At 38.5% G+C, this 27,375-nt stretch overlaps 1 protein-coding gene across 1 annotated transcript; it reads right to left on the bottom strand.

The window, feature by feature from the left end:
- Positions 1-977: 977 nt before the first annotated feature.
- On the bottom strand, positions 978-23,378 carry aox6 (aldehyde oxidase 6). The gene is made up of 35 exons (XM_038721922.1): positions 23,258-23,378; positions 20,760-20,817; positions 20,535-20,631; positions 18,234-18,342; positions 17,733-17,859; positions 17,395-17,456; positions 17,063-17,140; positions 16,773-16,853; positions 16,329-16,473; positions 12,517-12,613; positions 12,234-12,384; positions 11,871-11,964; positions 11,431-11,540; positions 10,792-10,976; positions 10,314-10,476; positions 10,117-10,200; positions 9,812-9,981; positions 9,578-9,704; positions 8,783-8,905; positions 8,417-8,513; positions 8,019-8,143; positions 7,656-7,789; positions 7,375-7,462; positions 7,005-7,091; positions 6,716-6,907; positions 6,330-6,557; positions 5,935-6,030; positions 4,389-4,517; positions 4,230-4,304; positions 4,070-4,122; positions 3,869-3,983; positions 3,694-3,759; positions 2,369-2,557; positions 1,773-1,940; positions 978-1,295 (listed from the first exon to the last, which is right to left on the bottom strand). Exons 1-35 carry the CDS (start codon positions 23,312-23,314, stop codon positions 1,245-1,247), a joined length of 4,011 nt encoding a protein of 1,336 aa, XP_038577850.1. The 5' UTR covers positions 23,315-23,378; the 3' UTR covers positions 978-1,244.
- Positions 23,379-27,375: the final 3,997 nt, after the last annotated feature.

Raw genomic sequence — 27,375 nt, 5'->3', positions numbered from 1 at the left:
TGTCAGGACCATATCACCAAAATGGTACGAGAGCTGCAGTCCATGTTTAAAGGCTGGCAGCGTACCCTAAGAAAAGTCAGTTGTTGTTTAAACTGATGCTGTGACTAAACACTACTAACTGAACCTTGAGCTCAGGCTGAAAAAGCTTGTTGTGGTCCCTCTGTGGACAACCCCAGTTTTCCGTCTTTTTTTTTCTTCTTGTCCGAAGGTTCTCAGTCATCCAGGTCACAGTTCTCCAACAAAGGTTTAAATCAAGGGTAAATGGACTTTGTTGAAGATACTTAAACGTTATACCTCTCATCTGAGAGTCTTCTTCAGGTTTGACTGACTGGCAGGGAATCCCAGCTATTTAATCTTGACGGTGTTTTGAGTATCTTCAGTCCAGTTGCTTCCTTGGATTTGTTGGATAGTCTTTATTCTATAACTAAGTACAAATAGTCTAAAGAGAGAATGCGGTGCAGATACTGAGCTAACATACAAATATTATCTAAACTAGCTGTAATCCAACTGCCAGAAGCTTTGCTATACAGTATGTTACATAGTCCATCCATTAGAATTCGGAAAAAACATTAAACATATCAAACATTAGTACTCCATGTACTTGTTGCATTAGCCAAAATTTCCAGTGTGACCAAATGTGTGCCGTTATATTAACATCACTTTCCCTGATTATTTTCAAGCAGCACTATTTTCCTTACTTGCATCTCCTAACCTCTTCCTGTCAAACGCCTGATTAACAGCACATCCTGTCGCTCTTGCAGACCTCATCTCCAGATGGGACCGTGACCCTGGGGTGTGTCGACGTGTGATCAGCCTCGGTCCACAAAGAGACATGTGCGTTAGTTTACCAACAATTATGTACCGTGTAGTATGGCTGAGACCATCAATGAGAGCCTGTCATGTTTTCACTACATAACTGGTAGTGTTCTTGCTGTGGTTGTGTACTGCTACTGAATGAATTTAGAGGAAACACTAGGTTTATTTCATGTTTAATTTATTCATTCTTTTAAAAATTAAGTGGTTATAAGGCATTTATTTCACATTACACTGTTATAAATGAAAATACATGTGCAATATGAATTAACTCAACTTGTTAAATGTACATACAATTTTTTTTATAGGATTAGAGTGTGTGTGTGTGTGTGTGTGTGTGTGTGTGTGTGTGTGTGTGTGTAAAAATAACTATTAGTTGATTTAGTCAGTCTAGCTTCTGCTTGATCAAATAAAGGAAAACTGATTCAGTTTCAGATGTTTAAGGCCCACGGTTTGAAAGATCCTGGTTTGCTGGCTGGAATCTTGAAACAAAATAAAACAGGGAAAAAGAAAATAATTCACACATTAAATTAATACATTTATGGCCATCATTTTAAAATGCTTTGTAATGGACACAGTTTGTAATACTTGAGAATATTTTTTTTGCTGTGCTATCATTTCTATTAATAAGGAAATACAATAAATCATACTTTTATTTAGCTTACCTCATACCAATAAAGTTTTTACAAGACTAGTTTGCTCCCACAAACAAAACAATGAGGAAAGATTGTGCAGAAGCTTCCTAGGTTTTCTCCTGTCATTAAGTTAAGTGCAGTGGGACACCCTGCCATAAAAAGCTGAAAAACTCTTTTGGAGGATTTCAAACCTTGACAAAAAGGATATTTTGAACGACACATCTGAAAATCCATGGTAAATGGTGCTGCTACAGGTGAGTAAATTAAAACATGTGTATAAGGTTTACCACTCCATTTACTGAGTAAGAACACCAGTATTTTTACCTTCTGAGTGAATGGGGAGGCACAAGCCAGACAGGCCTTCTCTGGTGTCGCAGGGCTGTCCAGGGAAAACGGGCCGATTAAACCGCACTCTAAGCGCGCTGCAGCCGCAGCGTGTTTGATGGCGAAGAACACTGAAGAGCCCAGGAACAGGATGGGTTCTCCGATACCCTGCAGAGCCAAAGAATCATCACGAATATTACTTGTTACATAGAGTGATGTAAACACAGCAAGAATCCAAAAATGTTAAAAAAACTAAAACAGAATACCACTGTAGACAAGAGTCTGAGAAGCATATCAAACATTTCATTTTGAAAAAGCACATTGTTTATAGTTCTTTAAAAAAGGTTTATAGCTCTTCCTTCAAAAGAATTTGAGCGATTGTATTTCTGCGTTTTGCTCCTAATGTCTTCATACAAATACCATGCAGTGCTGCATATGAACTTCATCTTCATTTGACACAGTGATTCAGGAATGTCAGTGTATCCAGAATTGCACAATGAACCTTTAATAATTGAAAAGGTCAGAGATAATCAAGGGAGACATGATAACTTCAAATAAAAGGGATGAACAGACACAAAGTAAAAACATAATTTGACCTTGGAGGAGTAGATGGCGTGGGGGTTGTGGGAGTCGGACAGCAGATAAACGTTGAAGTGAAGCGGCAGGTCGCAGACCGCAGGGATCTTATACTGAGACGGACCTCGAGTGTACAGGAGCCCAGAGGGGGAAAACTTCAACTCCTCCAGAGTGAAGAGACCCAAACCTTGTATGAACGCTCCTTCTATCTGAGAGCACGGACGACGAGGGAAGAAAGGAAGAAGATAAAGTTAGAAAGAGGAAAGAACAGGCAAAAAGGAAGAAAGGGAAAAGCACCACAATCTTTCTGCCAATGTTTTAACACAAATTAGAAGCCCACAAAGAAAATATGTAGGAATGTGCGCTTTTCTGGGACTCTAAGCCTCAGATTCCTTTAGGAATTTTTGTTAACACTTCCATCCCGTAATGTCCCATAGTGTCATAATTTCTGAGAAACTTTCCTGAAAAGGTGAAATGGACAATGTTTGGTACCAGAGTTAGAGCACGGCCGATATTAGCTTCAGTATCAGTGTATTTATCGGCAAGTATACCTATCTACACCTCACTATAGATATATATTTGGCTGGGCAAGGCAACGCATTATTATCGCGTTAACGCATTAATTAATTAACGCCGACAATTATTTTATCTCACGTTAACGCACCAGAGAGCAATGACAAGTGAATTTTTACATAGTAAAATGTCCCACTTAGTATGCATCTTGGTTACAATAATAATTATTTAAAATAAAATAGGGGATCTGTTTAGCTGCAGATACATCGTTCTTGAATTATTTTACTCCTAAAAGGTGATATCAGTATCGTCCTTAAAACTCCAGTCCAAACCTTCCAGTACTAATTATAAACAAAGTTCTGAGACAGTAGACCCTCATTTATGTGAGTTTTTAGGAAAGAACCAGAAAATAAAAAAGCAGTTGTTTTCCAGAGGTATTCCTGTAAAATCTTGACTGAAACAAGTGACATCCATTTGAAAATCATTTCAATCTTCATTTAGTTGTTAGAAGCTTGATGGCTATATTGGATTAATTGTATGCTTGCCTTTAATGTGCAACTAAATAGAAAGACAGAAGACAGAACAGAAAGAGTTTTAAATGTTTCCATGTTCAGCTGACCTGCTGTGCACTGACTAGAAGACAATTGAAATTGACAAATTAATTGTGTGTGCTAACAGAACATGGTCTCCATTTTTTCTATAATTGATATCAAATTACAGTCCTTCCTTGAAACCTTCCTCACATATTACAGTCATTTTCCTTATGATAACTAAATGGTTACCAGATTCTTCTCTTTTTCTGCCTTTAGCGTCAACAACAGACTAGACTCACCTGGCCAATATCGACTGACGGGTTCACACTTCTACCGATGTCGACCACAATGTCTGTCCTCACCGTCTACAACAAACAAAAAAAGTTCTTTTCAAATGGCACTCTGTTACAATGAGTCTGACCAGTGTTCAGAGATAACATGAAAGGTGTGGAGATGAAATGGTTCAGTTCTGACCCTGTAGTCTCCTGTGAGGCAGTCCAGCTCCACCTCACTGCAACATGCCCCGAATGTAAAGTAAGCGTAAGGCTGGCCCTCCATCTTGTCCCAGTCCATGTAAAGGTCTGGACCTCTGAGGACACACAGCAAGAGGTCACTTTCACTTGATAAATAAATATAGTAGTAAATAGTAGTAATATGGATTGATATTTGTCATACCTGTAGAATCCAGTAGCTGATAAACTGATTTTCTCAAAGAATGCTGCCGTGACCTGAGTACAAAATAAAGAAATATTTCTGTCATTAAAATGTTGTTAATTCCTAATTTACCCACAGCAATTACTGACAATTAATTGTTTTCTTTCTTATCAAATCATACCCAACTCTCCCATGATCCTTTAGGGTTCTTCTGCCTGATAGGCTCCAGTCGCTGATACAGAGTCTGGCAGGCATTCTGAAAGAAAGAAAAATGAAAATGATACATATCTACAGTAGTAATAAAGAGTTTTGCAAAAATAATGACAGAATTGGACTTTACCTGGACTGCCATACCGTTGGCGTCAGTACCGAAGGAGGCAGCAGATGGGCAAGTGTTGGGAACAGTGTTGGTGCTAGTTTCACTGATGTAGATCTTAGAAGGCGGGATATGAAGCTCACAACTCGCCACCTAACAGCAAACAGGACACAAACCCTGAGCTGAAAGGATAATACTGGCACTATTCTACATTTTTGTTATTGGGAACAGATCACATATGCATTCTTTGGGCACGATTTTCTGCGGCGGATTAATCCCCATTTGGTGCTTTAGAGTATTAGGAGCAGCAGGGTGGTGTATGTGGGACTGAGTCAAAATAAACTAGGGTGTGCGTTCATGGTGAAGAAGGAACAGGTCACCCAGTGCAGCAGTGAGGCTCACTGGTATGTTTTACATAGTTTGTAGAAACAATGGAGCTCTATGGATCAGAGGAAGAAGATATATCAGGCTTTGATACACACACAGTACTTGTTAGTACCATCAGTTCATTTGTAGTTTGATCTTCATGGAGTTTGTTGACAGTAAGAAAAATATAGAATCTCACCTGATTTATCCTTTAAGGGTCAGACATTTTACTAATAAACAGAACAAAATAAGGAATTAAAACTGATGGCTGAGAGGCAGATCTCTTGGAGTTTTATCCAGACAACCTGCAGGAATGTCTAAATGAAAACTGTTTTTTTTTTTTTTTAAACCTTTAGATGAATTTGGACAAAGTTTAACACTTTATGACATGGACTCCTTGGAAGGTAGGGAGACACCATGTTTAACGTTTTAGATGTATACTCTGCAATAGTGTTGTAGTACGCGAGACCGGTCTTAAGACCACTTTTTGATGGTCTTGGTCTTGTCTCGGTCTCGACCGCATTTGTACTCGGTCTTGTCTCGGTCATTAAGGACTCGGGATTTTATTTCAAGACCAGTCAAGACCATAACTTTGGGAATATCAATAAATTGCTTTTGCATTGTCCGATTTGTTAACATCCTAACTTTGATTGGAAATAAAACATATTGCTTCAAATGCAACCAATAACCCTAATTAACGACTGCAACCTCTCCCTGCGATGCTTACGTTGATTTCAGCTCTTAGTGTTTGTACGTATGTTTGTTTTAATGGGAATGTGGATCTTTCAGATCAATTTGAGAACTACCTATGATCTCGTTCCACATTTTATTGCGTGCCATGCAATGCAGGGAACTGGTCTTGGTCTTGACTCGGTCTCGCCCTCCCTTGGTCTTGGTCTCGACTGCTCTCAGCCCCTAAAAGTCTTGGTCTTGTCTCAGTCTCGATAAACTCTGGTCTTGGTCTTGACTTGGTCTCGGTTTGGGCGGTCTTGACTACAACACTACTCTGCAGTGAACAAAAAGGCAAGACTCAAACCTGTCAATACATAGATGACATGTTCATATTCATGGAACATAAAGCAGTCTGTGAATGTTTGAATGTTCTTAATCAACAGGTGGAACAGTGGGTAACAAATGATTACAGATAAAGTAGATTGAAGAGGCTGTGATGACCTGTGGACACTTAACTTCTTTCTCACAGTACCTGTTGCATTTTAGTGTGGATTCCCTGACCCATCTCCGTCCCGCCATGAGTGACCAGAACTGAGCCGTCTTTATAGATGTGAACCAGAGCTGCAGCCTTTAACACACAAACAAGCACAATCACCATCACAAAAAAATATTTTTTTAAAAGCCACTAAAAGAGTGTGGAAATGTTTTTTCTTTCAAATAAATTAAACACATTAACATCTTCATTATGCTACAGTAGCCATGTCTGAAAAGTTTAACATATTTCCCAGCTACATTTGTGCTACAATCCTTACAAAAATGCATCCTGATATAAGCCAGAACAAGTAGGAAAATACACAAAAACCTTATCAGTGCATAACATAGAAAAATTCCACCTAGTTGAGACAGACCAAAGTGAATCCCACAGACCTGATTTAAGAAGCTCTCTGCAAAAGCGATCCCATATTTGATGGGGATGATGGACATCCCCCTCTTCTTCCAGCGATTCTGTTGGTTAAACTGGTCAATAGCTCTGCACCGGGCGCTATAGTCAGACTTGACCTTACATTCCTCCCAGCAGCGCAGCATGTTTTCTGGGCTGAACTCAAACTTGTAGTGGGTAACTGACGGCCCCTTGTACATGTTGATCTCCCGAATCTGATGAAGAATTTGAAAATAGGAATCAGATATGCTGGGAGGGGTCTTTTGTAAAAAAACAAGATATTGACCAGTGCCTGCCACCTGTAGTTTTTGAGAAGTTCTTCTCTTTTTAATATACACAATTAGAAGAAGAAAAAGATTAAATGTATAATGACCTGGTCTGCAGGGCGTCCCAGCACCACAGCCACGTCGTTGACCATGTTCTCCACGATCATGATGCTCTGCGGCACACCGAACCCCCTGAAGGCCGTGTTGGAGGGCAGGTTGGTCCTGCAGGCGGCAGCACGGCCTTTCAGGTTGGGGATGTTGTAGGCGTTGTCAATGTGAAGGAGAATTTTTTCTACTACCTGCAAGAACATAGATGATTACCTGTTTTTTTCCGCTTTATCTGTTTCTGACACCTGAAGGAAACACACAGTCGAATGACAAACAGCTTCTACCAACCAAAAGAGATTCATCGACAGTGTTGCCAGCATTGATGTAGTACTGGATATCTGCAGCCACGATCCTTCCATCATTCATGAAACCCACCTGAAATAAATCAGCAATCAGCTATCAAGATTTCCTAATCTCTCCTGACCCACACCATGACTTCAACATGTGGGAGGTTAAGGACAGGTCTGGAAGTAACTTTAATTATCCATTTTTTAAAACCACAAGAGAAAAGTGTAACAACAATGTGTATAAATGTGTGTAAACATGTTTTACTCCTTTAATAATCTTTTTATCCCTTTAATAATCTCATGACCCCAAGGTCAGATTTAAAGATTTATCTTGAGAACCTTGCTGAAATGAAAGGCATAGTGTGTTATACTTTGTATTTTCCCAGGACAGGGTGGCGGCCTCCTGTGATCAACATGTCCTCGCCTCGCTCCAGTACACAGCGGACTGCATGGTTGGTCCTGTACACAATTTAAAACAATTATATTAAAGAAAAATAGACTATTCCAGCCTTTTTTTGATCCCCAACATTTCATTTTCTCTAACTGTCATTGTTTCCTCTTTTCACTGACATGTTCTTTAGTCCGAAAAAGATTTTCTGGTCCTGTTTGTTGTTTTTGAGTCATTAGGCAAATTCAGTCCACTGTGACTTACTTCCACGCAGCCACAGATGTAATACTAGCCAGTATCGAGGTTTTTGTGACCTTCCCACCGAAAGCTCCGCCCATCCTTTTGACGTGACAGGTGACCCTGTTGGATGGGATGTCCAACGTCTCCGCTATTGCACCCTGTAGTCAGGAAAATGAGACAAAACAAACAACAACAATCCACCTTCCCTCTCATTTCTCGTTCACCATCACTATCAGTCTAAACCATAACACATTTATACAGTATGAACTAGTAAGTACCGCTCTCTCTTTATTAAAGAACTGTTCACTTTTAACACACTTTTCATAAATTAACTGACAGAAAATTTGCAAGGCCTACATAATGACTTTGATCAAAATTTCTGAGTACCTGAGTTGATGTTGGCCACTGAGTGGAGACATAAACGTTGAATTCCATCTCCTCACCAACAGGAACAACCAGCATGCTCTGAGTCTCCATGTAGAAATGCTCCTGGCCACCCATTCGAATCCCTCCTGAGGAAACAATTACAAACACAGTGAGAACACTGGAGAAATGGACTAATCCAAATTCTAGTTCTGTTTTACACGGGATGAGTTGCAGTACAAAAGGAGCAGCAGTGCACTGTATGTTAGGAAGACAAGCTTGAGGCAAAAGTCTAGCCAAGTCTTTTATATAAAACTGAATACAAAATGAATAATAAAAGTACGATTCTTGTATTTTACAAAAAACACCAACATGTTTCAGCACATGCATGTTCTTCTACAAGAAGAGAAACAGACTTTTACCTTCATAAAGGTGATCAACAGTCTTAAAGGCATCAGCCACGTTGCCTCTCTCAATCACCCTCCGAGGCTCAAAGAAAGACGACTTCTCAATGGCTTCCTGTCGCAGGGAGAAACAACCAACAAAGAGGAGCTGTGATCCAACTCACACCTAAGAGTAAGACTGTAGAAAGCTAATTCTGCACTGCTGTCTACAGGTTCAAACTTTCAAGGGTGCAAGTATCCAAAGATACTAAACACAGCAAAAAAGAAGGTAATATGAACAAAATGATACACAAACAAGATCTGATGTGGTACAGCAGCAAGAATTGTGTCTTCTTGAGTTGGATTTCTTTGATGACATTAAGAGCTGAGCTGGAGTCCACAGACCTCTGTGGTAAAAATCGGGTCAGGCAGGTCTTCATAGCTGATCTTCACACCTGCCACTCCTCGTTTGGCATGCGCCCTTGTATCAGCGACCACCGCACATATGATCTGGCCAACGCATGATACCTGCAGACAAACCGGGAGGCAGACAATTATACTGCAGATACAAAACAAGTTGATCATAGCAGCTTGTTTTGAGGTTCCAGCTTACACTAGTGACAAGAGCATATTTAAGGCCTTGACATTCAAGAACTTGGAATAAACAGCAACAGAAACATAGTTTCTATTTACTGAAATGTAAAATATTGACACACAGTGACTTGCACTGCACATCCTGTAATACTGTCCGGCAGAATATAGGGAAAAATATATTTACAATATACTGAAAAATGTTGGTGGTGTAAAAAATACAAGAGCTATTCCTAGATAATTCATGATAATAATGATTATGGTATTCATATACTGTATATTTCTAGTAACATTTTATATTTGCACATATTTTCGCATATTACCACATAACATTTACATTGTTCCAATCCTAAAAAGTTAAATACTTCCCAGGTATTTTATGGCTTAGAGAACTGTAATCAGTGAATCAATATTCTGACACTGTTTGCATTACACATTAAAAAATGTATATTTTCGGAAGTCTATCTGTGTTTAAATAAGCCAGTTCAGAGCTGTTGTGGATTATATACAATCCATAAAGAATATACATATGTGTACACAAACACACACACACACACACAAACCATGAAAACCAAGACATAAAGCGGTGTGCACACACTCGCACTCTACCTCGCTCTCAGCAAGCAGCTCCTCAGGATAACCAAACATTGTACGGACTTTCTTCCCAGGAATATCTTTGGCCGTGATGACATCGACGACACCTGGAAGCTGCAGAGCCTCGCTCATGTCCAGCCCTCTGTTGGACCAAAGACATGTTTAAAACAAGAAGTGTAGATTTACAGTAGAAGGTGTGTCAGAGATCAGTGGCTGCAAAACTCCACAAATTGTTCACTTTGTCCTTACGTGATTTTAGCATGTGCTCGGGAGCTGGTGACCAGAGCCAGGAAGAGCTCCCCGTTGGTTCTGGGGATGTCGTCACAGTACACGGCCTCGCCTGTGGCATGGCTGATGGCAGAGCGATGCATGATGGGACGCCCCACTGGGTCCTGGTCGCTCTGCCTCTTTGACACATCCTGAATAAGAAGAAGAAGCAGTCAGGTTAATTTACTGTTGTGGGTCGACGAAAGGAACATTCTTCAGGAACGTTCTTAACTGTGTAGTGTTTTATCAAACTATGAAAATGCTTTGAATGGGGGATATCTTCTGACCTGGAACTCCTGCACGCTGGGCTGGATCTCTCTGGGTAAAGGCTGAATCTGCATCTTCTCAGGAAACTCATCTGTAATCACATTCTGTAAACAGAAACTTTCTTGTATAAGTATCTCATACCATGTTGGAGTGCGTTATGTCAGGTAAAAAATTACATTTGAAACTGTAGTGGTTTTTTATCAGTGTCCTGTCCTACCATTTCTCTGAGCTTCAGCAGGATCTCCAAGTTAAATTTGAAGAGGAAGCTGAGAGTCAAAGAGCGACGAAACTCCACCTTGCCTCCAGGAGCTGAAGGAGGGAGGACCAACTCATCCAGGAGGATGTCATAGGCCCGGCTGAGGGTCTCATTGTCCCAGGGCCTGAAGGAAACACAAGAGTTTTTTAGTGGCTCTTGGGTCATGTCTAATTCTTTTATTTTATCCTATACTGAAACTGAAGATGCTTTCTGGTTTCAATTTACTAAAAGTTAGAGTGCAACCAGAAGTAGCTGATTAGTAGAGAAGAGAGGAGCTGAATAGGAAGAAAGGAAGGACAGGAAGGGGGAAGAAAAGGAAATAGAGGAAAGTAGGAAACATAAGAAAATACTGGTAATTCACTTCTGATAAAAAAATAAAGGAAAACTAAAATATAAATTAGACTAAATTACCCCAAAGAGTGTGATGAACATGACTGACCTTGTGACAATAGCTGCGCAGGTTTTGGCGGCGCTAACAGTGGTTGGCCCCAATCCTCCGTAGTACACATCGACATCCTGAACCATTCGGGATCCCTCTGAGAAAAACACCCTCATCCCGGTAGTCACTGTGGCAAAGGAGCTCTCCTTCCTCGGAGCCTGACGGAAAGCTCGAATAAACTCCCCCTGCAGGACAGAAACTCATGTAGTAATCTATGAAGTTCTTCCATACATAAATATTTTACCATTTTATTAGCTGTTCTTTGTTTGGAACAAAAATAAGAAGAAGAGCAACTCACACTGTCAATAATGTAACAAAAGGTATTAAACCAACACAACCGGACAAATTCATGTCTTTTGATGAAACCTATGACTTGTGACTTATTTTAGTTGCCTTAATTTCACACTTTTTTCATTCATCTGACAGATCTTCTTTTTTTCTTTTTTTTTATCCTATTGTTGACCTATAGTATACCTGCATTAGGTGATAAAAAAGCCAATATAAAACTTTAAGAACACCATTTGAAAGCTTTTCAAAGCCTTACATTTTCATTTGAGACTCAGAAATAGTGAAGAACAAGAAACTACAGAACAAATCTAAGGGTAATTTGTTCATTAATATTATCTGAAATGTTTGTACCTTTCTGGAGAAGGGAATGAAGACAGAAACAACAATCTCCTCTGGCTTCAGGATGGTTTTTCCAAAGCTCACAAAGAAATCCTGATTTAGAGGAACCTCTCGTCTTCCTCCTGTTGGATTCAGACAGAACTGCTTGTTAATCAGGAGCAGTGTTGGGTAAAGTTACTTTTAAATGTAACTTGTTACATTACAGTGTAACTTACTGAATTTTCTTTTAGTACTTTTGCATCATCAGAAATGAAAATCCCTTAGCGAATGTGTTACATTTAAACAAAATTAATCCGAGTCCTCTAACGCATTACTTTTGTAGTGCGTTACCAACATTGATCAGGGGTGAAGAAAACTAAAAGTGCGTGACATGAATCTACATTTTTCTACAGTCTCAACAGCATAGATTCTTTGACAAAATCTCTCACATGGTTCCTAAACTCTTAACTTACCGTTCAAAATTACGCTCACTTTGCAGTTCCCGGCGGCCAAAACGGGGTTCAGATCTGAGTTTGGGTATGCGCTCATGACGTTGCCACCAAGAGACTAAATATGCAAAAGAAAAAATAAACACATGCATTTAATTATTCATATATATAAATTCACATGATTTTATGATTAAATCTAAATAATACGGAAACTTCATTTGTTCTCCAGAGCCCTTTTCCAACTACAGGAGGGGAGAAGGAAGAAAGTAAAGAAAGGAAAAGATGGATGAAGGAAGGCAAGAAGTTCATAAATTAAAGATGAGAAAGAAATGACTTATGTCAACATTTCGGACTGAAAACATATTAGTAAAGTTGGAGTTTACTTACAGCAACGTTACGGATCTGCTGGCTTCCCAGGTTCCCCAGCTGTTGGATCAGGGCTCTGAACAGTTCGGTCTTCTCTTCTGGAAACTGAGGAACCAGCTTCTCCAAAAGAGATCGAACTCGGACAGACTGCAGCCCGCTCCCACCCAGACACCTGAAGAGAAGCCAGTATGTTACCAACAAATCTGCAAGCTTGGTGCTGTCCTGAGTTTCTTTTCTTATGTTTATGTTGATGAGTTTCATGAACCTCCGGGACCTCAATACGGAAACTACAAAGAGAGGTTACCCACCCTGTTGTGTCTGAGTGACCTCAAACAGCTCCTTTACTCTGGTTGGAGATATTATCAGTGGATGCAGAACGCCTTTGAACTTTATATCTGGACCTTCAACACAAAGCAGTTCAACTGGTCTGAATCTGAATATGACAATAGTCAAGTCAAGTCAAGTTTATTTATAAAGCACATTTAAAAACAACCAGAGTTAACCAAAGTGCTGACAAGTTATACAGAAAAAGATATAAAAAATAAAACCAGATAAATTAAAACAGTCTAAACAATTAATAACATACAGCAATAAGACAGAAAAACTTTTAGATACAAAATAGATAAATAAAGACACAAGCGCAGGTGCCCCTAAACAGACTCAAACGCCAAAGAATAAAAATGTATTTTAAGTCGAGACTTAAAAGTGTGGATAGTGGGGGATGATCTAATAATCAGGGGTAAATTATTCCACAGTCTCGGGGCCACCACTGAAAAGGCACGGTCACCCTTTGTTTTCATACGAGACTGTAGGATGGCTAAGAGGGATTGGTTTGATAATCTGAGGGGTCTGGAGGAGTGATGAAACATAAGGAGTTCTGAAATATAAGATGGGGCCAGTCCATGTAATACCTTAAAAACAATTAACAGCACCTTAAAATCGACTCTATATTTGACTGGTAACCAGTCAAGAGTAGCCAATATTGGGGAAATATGGTCCCTCTTCCTTGTACCAGTTAACAATCTAGCAAGCGTTATAAAGATTAGTGACAGATGCCAAGTACAAGGAATTGCAGAAAATCAATTCGAGATGATATAAGAGCATGCAAGACAGTTTCTAGGTCCTTTACAGAGAGAATGGATTTAAGTTTCGCTATGGTCCTTAAATGAAAAAATCTACCTTTAACAACAGAGTTTATATGTTTGTCAAATTTTAATGCTGAATCAAAGATAACCCCTAAGTTCCTAGCAAAGGGTTGTACATTAATGGACAGGGGTCCCACATTTATTGATAATTCCTCAACTGAGTTAGGGGAACCAAATAATATTACTTCTGTCTTGTTTTCATTTAGTTGGAGAAAGGTGATTGCCATCCAACGCTTAATACCATTTAGACAGTTGGAAATGGACTGTAAGGACTTTGAATCACCTTCAGAGGTAAGTACAGCTATGTATCATCAGCATAGCAGTGGTATAATATTTTATGTTTAGGGAGAATGGAGCCCAAAGGGAGCATATACAAAGAAAATAACATTGGCCCCAAGATTGAACCTTGAGGTACTCCACATTTAATTGCTTCTGAAGAAGAGGAAATGTTACCAATGTTAACAGAAAAAGTTCTATCTTTCAAATAAGAGTGAAACCACTGTAGCGTGACACCCTGGATACCAACCCCTTGCTGGAGGTGATCCAGGAGGATGTCATGATCAACGGTGTCAAAAGCCGCACTGAAGTCAAGCAAGAGTAAAATAGCACAATTTCCAGAATCACCAAACAGCAACAACTCATTTAATACTTTAAGCAGTGCCGTTTCTGTACTGTGATGTATCCTGAAACCTGATTGAAAGTTATCCAGAACATTGTTTTCAGCTAAAAATGAGGAGAGTCGAGAAAGAATGACCTTCTCCAAAATTTTAGACATAAAAGATCATTTAGAAATGGGCCTAAAATTATTAAAATCCATAGGGTCAAGATTGGGTTTTTTAAAAAGAGGCTGAACCACAGCAAGTTTAAAAGTGGATGGAAAAATTCCATTTATAAGAGAGCTATTTATTATAGACAAAAGGCTAGGAGCAACAACATCTAAAACCTCTTTTAAAAAGACACGAGGGGACAGTGTCCGTAGGAGCAAAAGTAGGCTTCATGAGTGAGGCTATATCGATCAATTCAGACAAGGCCACAGGCTCAAAACAATTTAGGGCATGGTGAGATACCAGATCTAATGACGTCAACCTTATCAATAAAAAACCTCAAGAACTTCTCTGTAATTTCAGAGGTAGCATTAGGGAGTGCAGTAGCATGGTTTAGTGCAGTGTTTATTACACTGAACAAGGTCTTAGGGCTGTGTGCATTTCTAGCAATGATATCAGAGAAATACTTTGCTTTTAGACTTTGACCAGGCGTTGGTAAGATGTTAGGCAGTTTCTCAATATTTCGTAGGACACTTGTAGTTTATTCTATTTCCAGTTCCTCTCTGCCTTCCTGCATTCCTGTCTAAGGGCACGGGTCTCACTATTAAGGCAAGGCTGAGCTTTGACTCGTTTGACTTGTTGTTTTCTAATATAAAAGTCCGTGCAAATCTTTAAAAAGATCCATAATTAATTTTTGTTGTTCTAGTTTTTAATTAACTATATCAGGTTTATATCTGAATTTAGCCATATCCAGTACAATTAAACAACTACAAAACAAATCCTTGCCTTATTAAGAACACCTCTTTTCACAACCGCCACTTTGTAAATTACCCCTCTCTCTCTCTCCCTCATATATTTATATATATACACACTCACCTAAAGGATTATTAGGAACACCATACTAATACTGTGTTTGACCCCCTTTCGCCTTCAGAACTGCCTTAATTCTACGTGGCACTGATTCAACAAGGTGCTGAAAGCATTCTTTAGAAATGTTGGCCCATATTGATAGGATAGCATCTTGCAGTTGATGGAGATTTTTGGGATGCACATCCAGGGCACGAAGCTCCCGTTCCACCACATCCCAAAGATGCTCTATTGGGTTGAGATCTGGTGACTGTGGGGGCCATTTTAGTACAGTGAACTCATTGTCATGTTCAAGAAACCAATTTGAAATGATTGGAGCTTTGTGACATGGTGCATTATCCTGCTGGAAGTAGCCATCAGAGGATGGGTACATGGTGGCCATAAAGGGATGGACATGGTCAGAAACAATGCTCAGGTAGGCCGTGGCATTTAAACGATGCCCAATTGGCACTAAGGGGCCTAAAGTGTGCCAAGAAAACATCCCCCACACCATTACACCACCACCACCAGCCTGCACAGTGGTAACAAGGCATGATGGATCCATGTTCTCATTCTGTTTACGCCAAATTCTGACTCTACCATCTGAATGTCTCAACAGAAATCGAGACTCATCAGACCAGGCAACATTTTTCCAGCCTTCAACTGTCCAATTTTGGTGAGCTCTTGCAAATTGTAGCCTCTTTTTCCTATTTGTAGTGGAGATGAGTGGTACCCGGTGGGGTCTTCTGCTGTTGTAGCCCATCCGCCTCAAGGTTGTGCGTGTCGTGGCTTCACAAATGCTTTGCTGCATACCTCAGTTGTAACGAGTGGTTATTTCAGTCAAAGTTGCTCTTCTATCAGCTTGAATTAGTCGGCCCATTCTCCTCTGACCTCTAGCATCAACAAGGCAAATTTCGCCCACAGGACTGCCGCATACTGGATGTTTTTCCCTTTTCACACCATTCTTTGTAAACCCTAGAAATGGTTGTGCATGAAAATCCCAGTAACTGAGCAGATTGCGAAATACTCAGACCGGCCCGTCTGGCACCAACAACCATGCCACGCTCAAAATTGCTTAAATCACCTTTCTTTCCCATTCTGACATTCAGTTTGGAGTTCAGGAGATTGTCTTGACCAGGACCACACCCCTAAATGCATTGAAGCAACTGCCATGTGATTGGTTGATTAGATAATTGCATTAATGAGAAATTGAACAGGTGTTCCTAATAATCCTTTAGGTGAGTGTATATATATATATATATATATATATATATATACACACACACACACACACACACACACACACACACACACACACACACACATTTCTCGCTCAGTGAAAGAATGGTTTTACTACTGACCTATGTTGGTGTTTCCCATGACCAGCGGGGCTTTAGGGTTACTAGTCTTCAGCTGGACCAGCTCATCCAGGGAGGCAGGAGACACCCAGCTCATCCTCTCCCCGTGAAAGGTGAGTGTTTGTGGTTTCGCTGTTTCTGCCATCAACTGTGATGAAAGTGCTGTTTTTATATTGTAATTACTATTAAAAGTACTTTGTAACCGCAATAACTCATCCACTTTAGACTTGAGGTGTTTATGCTACATGTGGTTAATAAAAGATATTTTACATAATTCACTTTGAACAATAAGTCGTGAAAAATATCACTACTAACAGCAAAAAGAGAGCTTTGGCAGTGAGCCAGCTGATACACAAGAACTCAAATGACCTGCTGTGAGTTAATACTGTGTGCCAAGTATGTCCAAAGGGAACTGCTTGTTGTGTGAAACAACATCTGATGCCTTACAATCAGTTCAGGAGGAAAGATCAGCTCCTGTGTTGGGTCCAGGGGCAGAAACTCTTCCTTGTCAAAAAGCTGTGGCTTTTCCTGGAGCACATAATGAGAGGTGCAGTAAGAGGAAGATAGAAAAACACAGAAGTGAATGGAAAAGGATCAAAACTAAAAAGGGAAGGAGAAAATAAAATTAAAATAAACAAATAAATAAAAATGACAAAAGATTATAGTACAGATTAGAAAAAAGGAGAAAACAGGCAAGCAAAGAAAAAGTGGGAAAAAAGATAAACATTTGAACTCACATGCCCTGGTTCGTCAGTATTTTCCTCTACATTGAGGCAACATTTCCCAGCTCCATTGTCTTGGCAGCAGTTGGCTTCCTGATGAGATTAATTTACTTAATGTCACATTGAGTGCAGCAATTACACATTTATTACACATTTTCCCATCATGTGAATTCATGTTTTTAATCATCAGATCAAAAGGATTCAGCACTGTTGAAGCCTTTCTGCTCTACTAACTACTGTTTACTGTTTTTGCTATCAGATGTGAAACTTGCATTGTGGCAATAACCAGTCCTACGAACAGATTAAGATTACGCAACCTGTATTGGTTTTAGAGCTGAGCTTTGTACCTGACAGAAGGTCCTGCAGCCGTCAACAATGGGTCGATATCCAGTACAACGACACAGATTACCTGAAAAGCATGGATTCACAATGAGGACAGACTGGGTGCATATCAGGTTTGTGAGATTGTATTCTTGTTTGATAATAAAAATCATTGGTATGTTCCCATGCATATGGATACAAAGATAATAACCACAACAAGGCAATGCTGCGTAAACACAAAGAGTGCACACTCTTTGTTTGTTTCTTCACATCTGTGATGGTACATATCTATTTTTCCTGGTTATTACATTGAACATTAAATTAAATTATAATAGATTTCAGAAAAAAAAACGAGCAAACAAACCAGCCAGAGCCTGTGTGATGTCCTCCATGGTGGGCTGAGGGTTGTTCCTCAGCAGAGCGTACATGGACATCACCATCCCTGGAGTGCAGAAGCCACACTGGGAGCCATGAGCCTTCGCTATTCTCTCCTACAAACACAACGTCCACAGTTCAGGCTCCCATGAGATGACTTTTAAATCATACATTTCTTCTTTGGATCTGTGCGTTCAATTATATGCATAATTCTGGGATATAATGGCAAACTATGTAAACATATACCCAGGAACACAAGTGAAGAATTCAGAGCACTCACATGAAATGGATGAGAAACTTCTGAGAGGTGAAGGAACTTGATTGCATAGACATCAATAAATTTAGCTGGCTAGTCTAACGTCACTGTTCAACATTCTTTACACAGAGAGACATAAAAATATAGGGAGGATAAATAATAATTGGATCTATATAAATTTACCAACTCCCTCAGCACATAATGCTGAAATAAGTAAGGCGTCCCAGCACTGACCTGGACAGGGTGGATCCTGGTCTTGGTGCTGCCAATGCCCTCCACCGTGGTGACAGCAGCTCCGTGAAGCTGGCAGAGCGGCAGGAGGCACGCGTTGGCTGAGTAATGGCTGATGGTATGGTGAAGGGAAACTGTGCTGATGGAGCTGACAGAAAACATGTCAGTGTACTTCAGTGCATCGTACTACAACTGCTAGAACTACTAATAATGCTACTATTAAAACTACTATTAATACAAGTACCATTACTACTGCTACTTTTATTGTTACTAGCAATGCTACTGGTGTTACTGCTACAACTTAATACCACTACTACTGCTGCTGCAGTGGTTTCTGACCCCTTTTCTAACACTATTCTCACTTTAGCTTTTTTTCTTGTGAAATACTGAATACTTTCACCTATTAAAATTAAACTATTTGTGAAGCCACTCTTGAGTTGCTCACAAGTAGATAGCAGTTAAATTGCTCACTATAACTTGTGGTGTGGAGTCATAATTTAACATTACATTTACTTTAATTATCACATTATTTTCCTCAATAACAATATAACAAATGTTCGATAAATGTTCAATAATGTTTGATGTAGTTCATTTGAATCATGAACAAATTAACACTTCATTTTTATGAAGATATTTATTTTGTGCAGGAAAAGGGACTGAAAAATTATTTGTTAAAAAATTATTTTTTCTACTTCAGGTTTTGAGACAACAGGTTTGACTACTACCTGTGGACCCGGACATTATATTACTACCACATTTACTTTACTACTAGTACTGTCACTACTACTCTGCTAATGTTAATCCTAATGCTGTCAGAACCACTGAGAATAATATTCTTATGTTAATTTATAATACATAAAAAAAAACAATAGCTTTTATTCCATAAATCAAACAACAGTCTGAAGAATGTTTCTCACTATTGTAAGTCCTTATTATTATCATTCTCCTAATAATAGCAAATAATGTGTGATGTTTTGAGCATACATAATCTGTCTACAGATCATTCAGATCTACAGTAATCATACACTTTAAAGTCAGAATGCAGAAAGTTGTCCTCTGTATTGTAGGCTCTGTCCACCATTTGTTTTACATTTGGATGTGTGTGTTTGTGATCGATTAGCTCCTCCTCTGCTACAGCAGAGTGAAGGAGTGAAATGCGTTGTACTGGTTTGGTGCCAGGAAGGGAAATTACCATCAGCTCTTCCTTAACTCTTAGCTGTGGATTTCCAAACCACTTTGGCAGATAACCACCTCACATTCAACCTCCCTCTTGTTTTCAAAAAATCTAATTTAGTAAATCAAATGGCATTTGGTATTTTGGAATTTAACCAACCATGTTCATGGCTGAACGAATACATTTTCCGGTCTGTGTTGCACCCAGTTGTAATAAATACTGACCTTGGTGAGAAGCTTGGAAGATTTTTTCGCCAATCTGCTCCCTGACGTGATGAGGTTAAATAATGCCTCTGACATTTAAATTTAAAATTAGCTGTTCGTCCACACAGAGATTGGTCTGCTATTAAGCTAGCAGCTGGTGCTGGGGGAAATGTTGACAGTCTCAGGTGAATCGAGTCACAGGGTTACATAAAGCTTCCCAGGCATCTCCTGGTATGTATATATATATATATGTCATATTGCATTAATTGACACATCCATCCACATTTTCTGCATGTACCAAACAGTACGGTATCTTTTACTCTGCTATATGTGACATTTCTTTATAGATCATTTGAACATACTTTTTAATGCACACCTATTCTTGTTCTTAAGTTGTGTAATTATCTTTTATGTTATGTTTCGTTCGATGCTGTGTTGGACCTGAAAAAACATTTCATGCCAACTGTGTCTGTATTGTTGGAATAATAAATACATTTTTTGAAATTTCAACAGAGTGATTGTTTATACTTTAAGAAAAAGTAAGTAAAGTAAAACTGACCAGTGATTCACAGGTGTTTTGCACCAGAACTATGTTTGCTTTCCTCAACTTGATCCTAATCTTGCAAGCCCTAAAATTTATCGTTCAAACCTTTGAGGGGTCCTGATCCACAGGCTGGGAGCCAGTGGTGTTATCTATACAAGTAAATAGTATGGAATTGGGACTCAGTGCTAGTCTCTGCTCCAATTAATATAATCAATTTGTGACATAATAACGTGGTGTACAGTTCTGAAATACCAGATAAACTACATGGTTGTGATTTTCAGTCAGTGCTATAATATTTAAATGAATTGGTATGAGGTCACAACTTAACTCTAATTGTGTCTTGGTCAATCAGGCAAGGTCGTGCGGTTTATCATAAAGGATACATGATGGTTTTGGTGGCAGGTTGGTAGCGCGAGACCATGACAGTGCACGCCCCACAGCCTCCACCGCCGCAGCCATACTTTGTTCCAGTTAATCTCACTGAAGTCACAATCAAGGAAATAACCAGCCTCAGGTATTGAAACCTGTAGGTGGCGCTCACATCAACAAAAAATTCAATCATAAAAGCATATTTGTGAAGGTTGATTTGAAGCTGATCTGAAGGATACGCTTCTCTCTGAGGAAGGACAGCAGCATGGTTTCAGGGTCTGCATGGTTCTCTGTTACCTGTTTTGACAGAAAGAGAAAAGAGAAAATGTATTAAAATATATATTTTTTAATATTATTCAGTGGTGTAAAGTAACCAAGTAAGTCTACTCCAGTACTGTATCTACAGATTACTTTCTCGATTAATCAACTATTTGTTTAGGCTGTAAAATGTCACAAAATTGTGCAAAATGCTCATCATTGTTTCCCAGGGCCTAGAATGTCACCTTCAAATGTCTTGTTTTGTCTGACTAATAGTTCAAAACCCAAAGATATTTCATTTATTATCAAATATAATCATACATTGTAGTATAATAATACAGTTTTTACTGCACATACTGGGTATTACATACTGTAATTTCAATTGTTAACACAAGTGGTGAGTCATTATTTTGGGATCAAAGACGTGAAAGATTTTCAAAGCAGCAAAAAAATAAAACCCCAAAAGGGAAATTTTTCCCTAAAAGAGAAATGTTCTTTGTAGTGTCACCTATGACCTTATATTAGTTATATACAAGAATAATAATAAAGCTAATTATTCTTTTTTTTTGATTGATTTGAATATACCCTGGTAAAATGTCATTCAGTATAACACTAAATGCATTTTTAAAAAATTAAATTATGTCCATTTTTCATAATCACAAGATTTTATGTCCATGCTTAGAATGGCAGAAATATATCTACCGACAAAGAAGTGAGGACCTTGTTGTAGGCCTATTTCATTTTGAATACGACATATTTGATGCATCATGAATACAACTCAATTTTTTTTTCTTACACTAAAAAAAATGCAAAAATCAGTTAAAATCTTTCACTCCATCTTATGAAATTTGTTTTCATCACTCTGAGTCAATTAAACACAGTTATTGTATTTTAATCTAAAATATTGGTGTTACTGTAATACTGTATGACAATATTTTGTTACCGTGAATGACACGAATGGCTATAACAATGCTGATTCAATTAACTATTATTAGTAGCGGCAATTTTTTTTATTTTTTTTTTTAAAGTAATAAAACTTATAAAATAGATAATATGTTAAAAATGTGCAAGCTAGATGAACTCTCCATATTGGCTGCCCTAAATGTGAAACAGCTATTAACCAATACAATTCATAATCCATTTTAATCCACAATTAAAGGTGTGTAATTAACTAATATAACTGATCAGCTATACCTTAACTGCAGTGCAATAAAATCTTAACTACAGTGTAATAGCGCAATGACGTTGTTATCCACCCAGTTTTATATCCTATTTTGGTTCTGACATGTAGCATGAAACCATCAAAACAATCCCTTGCTTTTCTTCTGGCTAGTCTTTCATACCTAGCTACCGGATCTGCATTGTTGTTTTTTTCTGTCAGTGCAGCTTTCTCCTTATCAGACATTGGTATCTACAGTATAAAGATAATGTGCCTTGAAATACCTTAAAATGCCATTAAAGTGTTTAATATGATAATATTCAGTATTCATACAACAGGTAAATATGAATTGCCTGATAAAATATTGCAAACTAGTTAAAAGAGGGGATAACAAAACTACTGTCATTCAGCATAACGGGTGACATTGTGTTATAACATAACACTTTTTTGTTGTGCTGAAGGACAAAACCATGTTACTGAAGGACAGATTTCATACATGCACAAATTTAACATGCAGTTCCTTGGCCTCTTATTAAGTAATGACCTTAACCTATAAAGATTGTCCACACTTTTCATTTTTAATATAGCTTTTTATAAAATGATAACATGTATGTTTTCTGTGTTGTACTGAAGAACAAGCATTTTTGCTACAAACCTTACAGGAGGGTAAAAAAGTGAAATAACCAGAGATTTACTCACTTCAGAGATAGACAGAGGGTCTTCAATGGGTCTTCTTTTTGATATCACACACTGTCACATGATTACCATCATGCGATATGCTTTAAATTGTCCTTTTATTTTTGTTATACTGAATGACATTCATGAAGCACAAAAGTTTGTAGAGATAATATTCAAGTTCATGGGTTTTCATCTATATTTTTAGGACGAATTTCTTCATTTTATAATGAATTTTAATCCGGACAGTTACACCATAGACTGTATATAAAAAGAGTTACACTGAAGGATATCTTGACACTTTAGAGTCTCGCCTTTAACCTAGAAACTGATAAGATCTGTTCTGTATGATGAGTGGACCGTCGTGGTGCTCTTATTTCCTAATACATTTCCGTCAAGAACACCAGTTCCTTACTTGACACTATTTTGACTAGTTTTTGTGTAATTTCATTGACTATTTTAAATTTCCATAACCCTTGACACCGTCGTATGTGGAAAAGATAACTTCTAGTTACAAGTAACCTAACGCTGTTGAAAAGTCTGAAAACTACGGACGTTAGCAAAATAAAACTACCAGCTAACTGCTAAAACTAGCTACAATACGACAAACGGTAAAGCAAAGACTTAGCTGAATGCAAAACGTACCTTTTTCCCGTTGATGAAGAAACGCAAAACATCTCCTTTCCCTGTAACGTTCGACATATTGCATGCGCCGGAGACGACTCAAGTCAATCTGAGTCTAAAGGACTTCCGCCTGTCAAGACTTTCAAAATAAAAAAATCATCGACACTCGAAAAACGTGATTTCAACATGACTTTTTAGTTCAACATTGAAGAGGTACTTTCCTTTCTAGTGCCATTTATTTATATGTTGACTTGTTTACATATTTATTGGATCCCAACCTTCTTGGTTTATAAACCAGAAAAACTCACGACCCCTTGTCAAAGATTTTTATTAGCTGTGATCATTTAAAGCATTTAAAGAATACTTCTGAGATTGTTTAATCTGAATATTTTTATTTTTTATTTTTAGTATAATTTTTTGTGGCAGAATATTATCATTATGTTGCGACCCCTCAGATCTTCACTGTGAAACAAGGAAATAAATAAGCTCTTAACCACTGGAAAACTAACACCTATTCCAGGAAGAACGCCTAAAATAACATACCCAAAATAAATCAGTAATAACTCCTTAGGCCTAGATGCATAATTCTGGTCTCCTTTGATAAGTCAGAAGCTAAGGAATATGAATCAACTGTAAATGAACCTATTTTTATGTTAAAAGAGTAAACAGAGATGCAATAAAGGAAAACATGATATTTTCATCCTCGCCTGGTGAAGTCCATATTTTAATACCAATATCACCTTTTAAACCATCATCCAACTCATTATAATGCAACTGAATATCTTTTAATGAATGAATAACACACCTAGAACACAACTGTAACTGTAAATAATTTGATGAAAAGAAACTAATAAACAACATTTATTACACAATTTATATAGATCCTTTTTTTCCCCCCTCCTTCCTCCTTTTTAAATAAAGAAGCAAGTGCTTTATAGAAATGCGTCAGAACACACAATAAAACAGGAAAATAGAGTACATTAAAAAAGGATTAAATGAGATTTTGCACTCTTCAAAATTAATACAATAATGTTATAATAAAGTATATTCACATTGTAATATTTTAGAATAAGATTTTAAGATACTTTTATTAAAATGTATTAAATGCGTATGGTGTGTATACCACAACTTAAGCTCTCCGGTGACTTTTAAAACCGAGATTCTTTATTGTCGCGAAAACAGCGTGCTTTTATTTTAGAGGCAAATTCCTGTCCCACTGCCTCTGACTCCATCCATCTAATTTGCAGAACCAGAACCCGCCCACCTCTAACCTTACATGACCTGTGTTACTTAAACAAACATAACCTGCATTTCTTTAATACAGTCTATGATTATAACTGAAGAATCTTGGATAGTTTGATGCTTATCATATAACACCAATTACATTTTGGTTTTATTTTAATTTATTGATTTTGTCTTTTTAAAATTAACATCCAAAAATGAACTAGCCTACATAATATGATACTACACAAATGTCTGCAGCTGATCTGCGTTCCTCTGTAGCCTGTTATACAACGAGTCGTATTTTATAATAATTAACCTGACCTCTCAAGTGAAGACCAGACAGTGTTAGATTTATTGAGTTCAGTCTTTTGTGTTTTATTGACAAAACTGCCACATGACAAAATACTTAGTCCTTGTGAGAAATACATTTATAAGTTGCTATTTTGTAGGATTTCACTGTAATTAACTTGTGAGAAATTAGCACTGGTCACAGGGTTTTTATTCCTAAACAAAGGGTTGTCTGATTTACGATAAACGTCTGCTGGCATGTAGGTGAGAGTTTTAACATAGTTAACAGCCTGCTATTCGAGCACCATGTGTCACACTGCCGCAACCTGTCACTTTGCCTCAGTGATAGCGTCCACTCTATCTCCCCTCAACACATTTTCCTCAGTCGAGGTCAATGATGCCACACAATCTCTGTGCTCTACACGGAGCTCATGCCTATATGGCCTGTGTCCTCTATCCATCAAGCCTGCTCACCCAAACAGATACCATCTGTAGGCTGTGCACTGATCTCAGCGGCTGAAAGAAAATGGCAAAACCAAATGCTTCTATCCTCCTTCTCAACCAGCAAGCAGTGCTGCCAAAACTGTGTTCTATAATGACAGAATTAGCAGTGCCACTGACTCAAGAAAATTATTTTCCACTTTTAAATCTCTACTAAATCCTATCGAGTCACTCTGCCCTATCGAAAAATGCAACCTTATGTGTTCCCTTTTCCAATCCCATAAAGTTATAACTCTCACAGTATTATGACATATTACACATTTTTGATTATATTATAACATCATTTCAGGGGTAGCATATTCTGATTCTGACTAATATCCCCTATCAAATAATGCTCCCACTTCAGAATCATTTTATATTGCACCACTACTCACTCCATGTGTACTGTACGGAGATGGGGAGCACTTTGAAATACTATATTATGCCATCTTTATTTAAGATATCAGGGGTAGCGTATTCTGATAGACTAATAATTTTTTTTTTATGTTACTGACGATCAGCCACTTTCTTGACGGCATTCCCAACAGCAAGGTTGCACAGATTTATGGGCGTGTAAACAACATGCAGAGCAGGGACGTGCACAGGGGGGTTGCTCTGGTTGCCCGGGCAACTGCCCGTTTGCCTTTCCTGACTCAAGTTGCCCTTCCGACTCGCCCTTCCGAGAAAAAAAATTAAAATAAAAAAATAATCGCGATCGCAAAGCCTCATTCACTTCCATTCGGGCACCGAAAGTGAAAGTCAGTAGGGGAAGGGCAAACTCTGTTTAAGTGGCTGCACTGCTGCAGCGCTGCCTGCACGTCAGTCGATTCTGTTCCCTACCGGAATTCCTGTTTCCTTCCTTTATGCAATCATACTACAACAAATCATGCGTAGTTTTGCCCAGTTACCATACGTGATACGTACCAACAGAAGTGAATACGAGCTAGAAGCGCAACTGAATGTACGGGAAGCCAAAAGGTTAAAAAAGGATTGTATTTTTTTCCGAAATCTAAGCGTTTTTTTATTTAATATTTTATTAAAAGCGAGTTTTCCCCATCTGTCAATTCAATCTAGATTATTTATTTTCAAATAAAAAAAAGGGAAAAAAATAAATAAATAATAATGATTAAAAAAACAATAAACAATAATATAAGGAACTCTTTTTCTCATATGTATTTTGGTGACATTTATATTGTTAATACATTTTGGATACTGTGTTTAGTGCCTTTTTTCAGGTCAGAGCAACTGCCCTTCAAAATTCCTGTGCACGTCCCTGATGCAGAGACTATCTAGTTGCTCTGCCCTATCGAAAAATGCTACCTTATGTGTTCCCTTTTTCAATCCCATGTAGGTATAACTCTGACAGTATTTTATGACATCTTCTGTTTTTTGATTAAAATATAACATCATTTCAGGGGTAGGGTATTCTGATAGACTAATAGGCCTATCCCCTTTCAAATAATGCTCCCACTACAGAACCATTTTATACTGTACCACTACTCACTCCATGTGTACAGTAAGGAGATGGGGAGCATGTTGAAATACTATATAATGACAGCGTAGACCGGCATCTGCGATGCAAGTGGCATTATTCACATACTTGGCTGCGTACTTTGCCTGTAACTGAAGGATTAAACGTGAATCCACTAGAGGGCAGACCAGGGCCGGATCATCCCTCGCTGACACCGGATTAACTTCCTTGACAACCTCCGAATTTGCACAACGTAAATAAACTAGGGCTGGGCACGTTAAAGGCCCATTTATACTCCTGCATAGGGTCTAAGTGAGTACCTACGCCGTAGGCTACGCAAGTAGCCATGCATTTATACTTGTGCTTAGGTGTGTCCGTCATTCTGCAATTACACCCCCAAACACTAGTCAGCAGTAGCGCTACAGCGTCCACTGTGTTGACTTTTGCCGGCCGAGCAGGCTAACTTCCGGTTTAGCGCTCCGCTAACGTAAATGGGGGTAAAACTGTGAACGTGCGGCTGGTGTAGCCTTTTCAAATGTTACCGACTGAATGGATCACATTCTGATAGCGAAACGAGTCATTTCGCTCGGGTTGCGAAGGTCAAATATATTGATTCACTGTGTTACAGCCGCTGTTTTGGCTGCTTGTAAAAGTTACCTCAAAGCGCGGGATACTT

Source organism: Micropterus salmoides, unplaced genomic scaffold (genome assembly GCF_014851395.1).
Source record: "Micropterus salmoides isolate LMB-PRFRI ecotype aquatic unplaced genomic scaffold, ASM1485139v1 Ms_hic_scaffold_1, whole genome shotgun sequence".
Classification (NCBI taxonomy): Eukaryota; Metazoa; Chordata; class Actinopteri; order Centrarchiformes; family Centrarchidae; genus Micropterus; species Micropterus salmoides.
This window is presented reverse-complemented; position numbering and strand designations above follow the sequence as displayed.

What these genes read in the sequence shown, in the direction of transcription:
- aox6 (XM_038721922.1), bottom strand. Translation starts at nt 23,314, where the DNA reads ATGTCGAACGTTACAGGGAAAGGAGATGTTTTGCGTTTCTTCATCAAC. An exon ending in GCTGCAGGACCTTCTGTCAG is followed by an intron (nt 17,141 to 17,394) that starts GTACAAAGCTCA and finishes TAATCTCATCAG; the next exon opens with GAAGCCAACTGCTGCCAAGA. An exon ending in AGCAGATCCGTAACGTTGCT is followed by an intron (nt 11,965 to 12,233) that starts GTAAGTAAACTC and finishes TTGCATATTTAG; the next exon opens with TCTCTTGGTGGCAACGTCAT.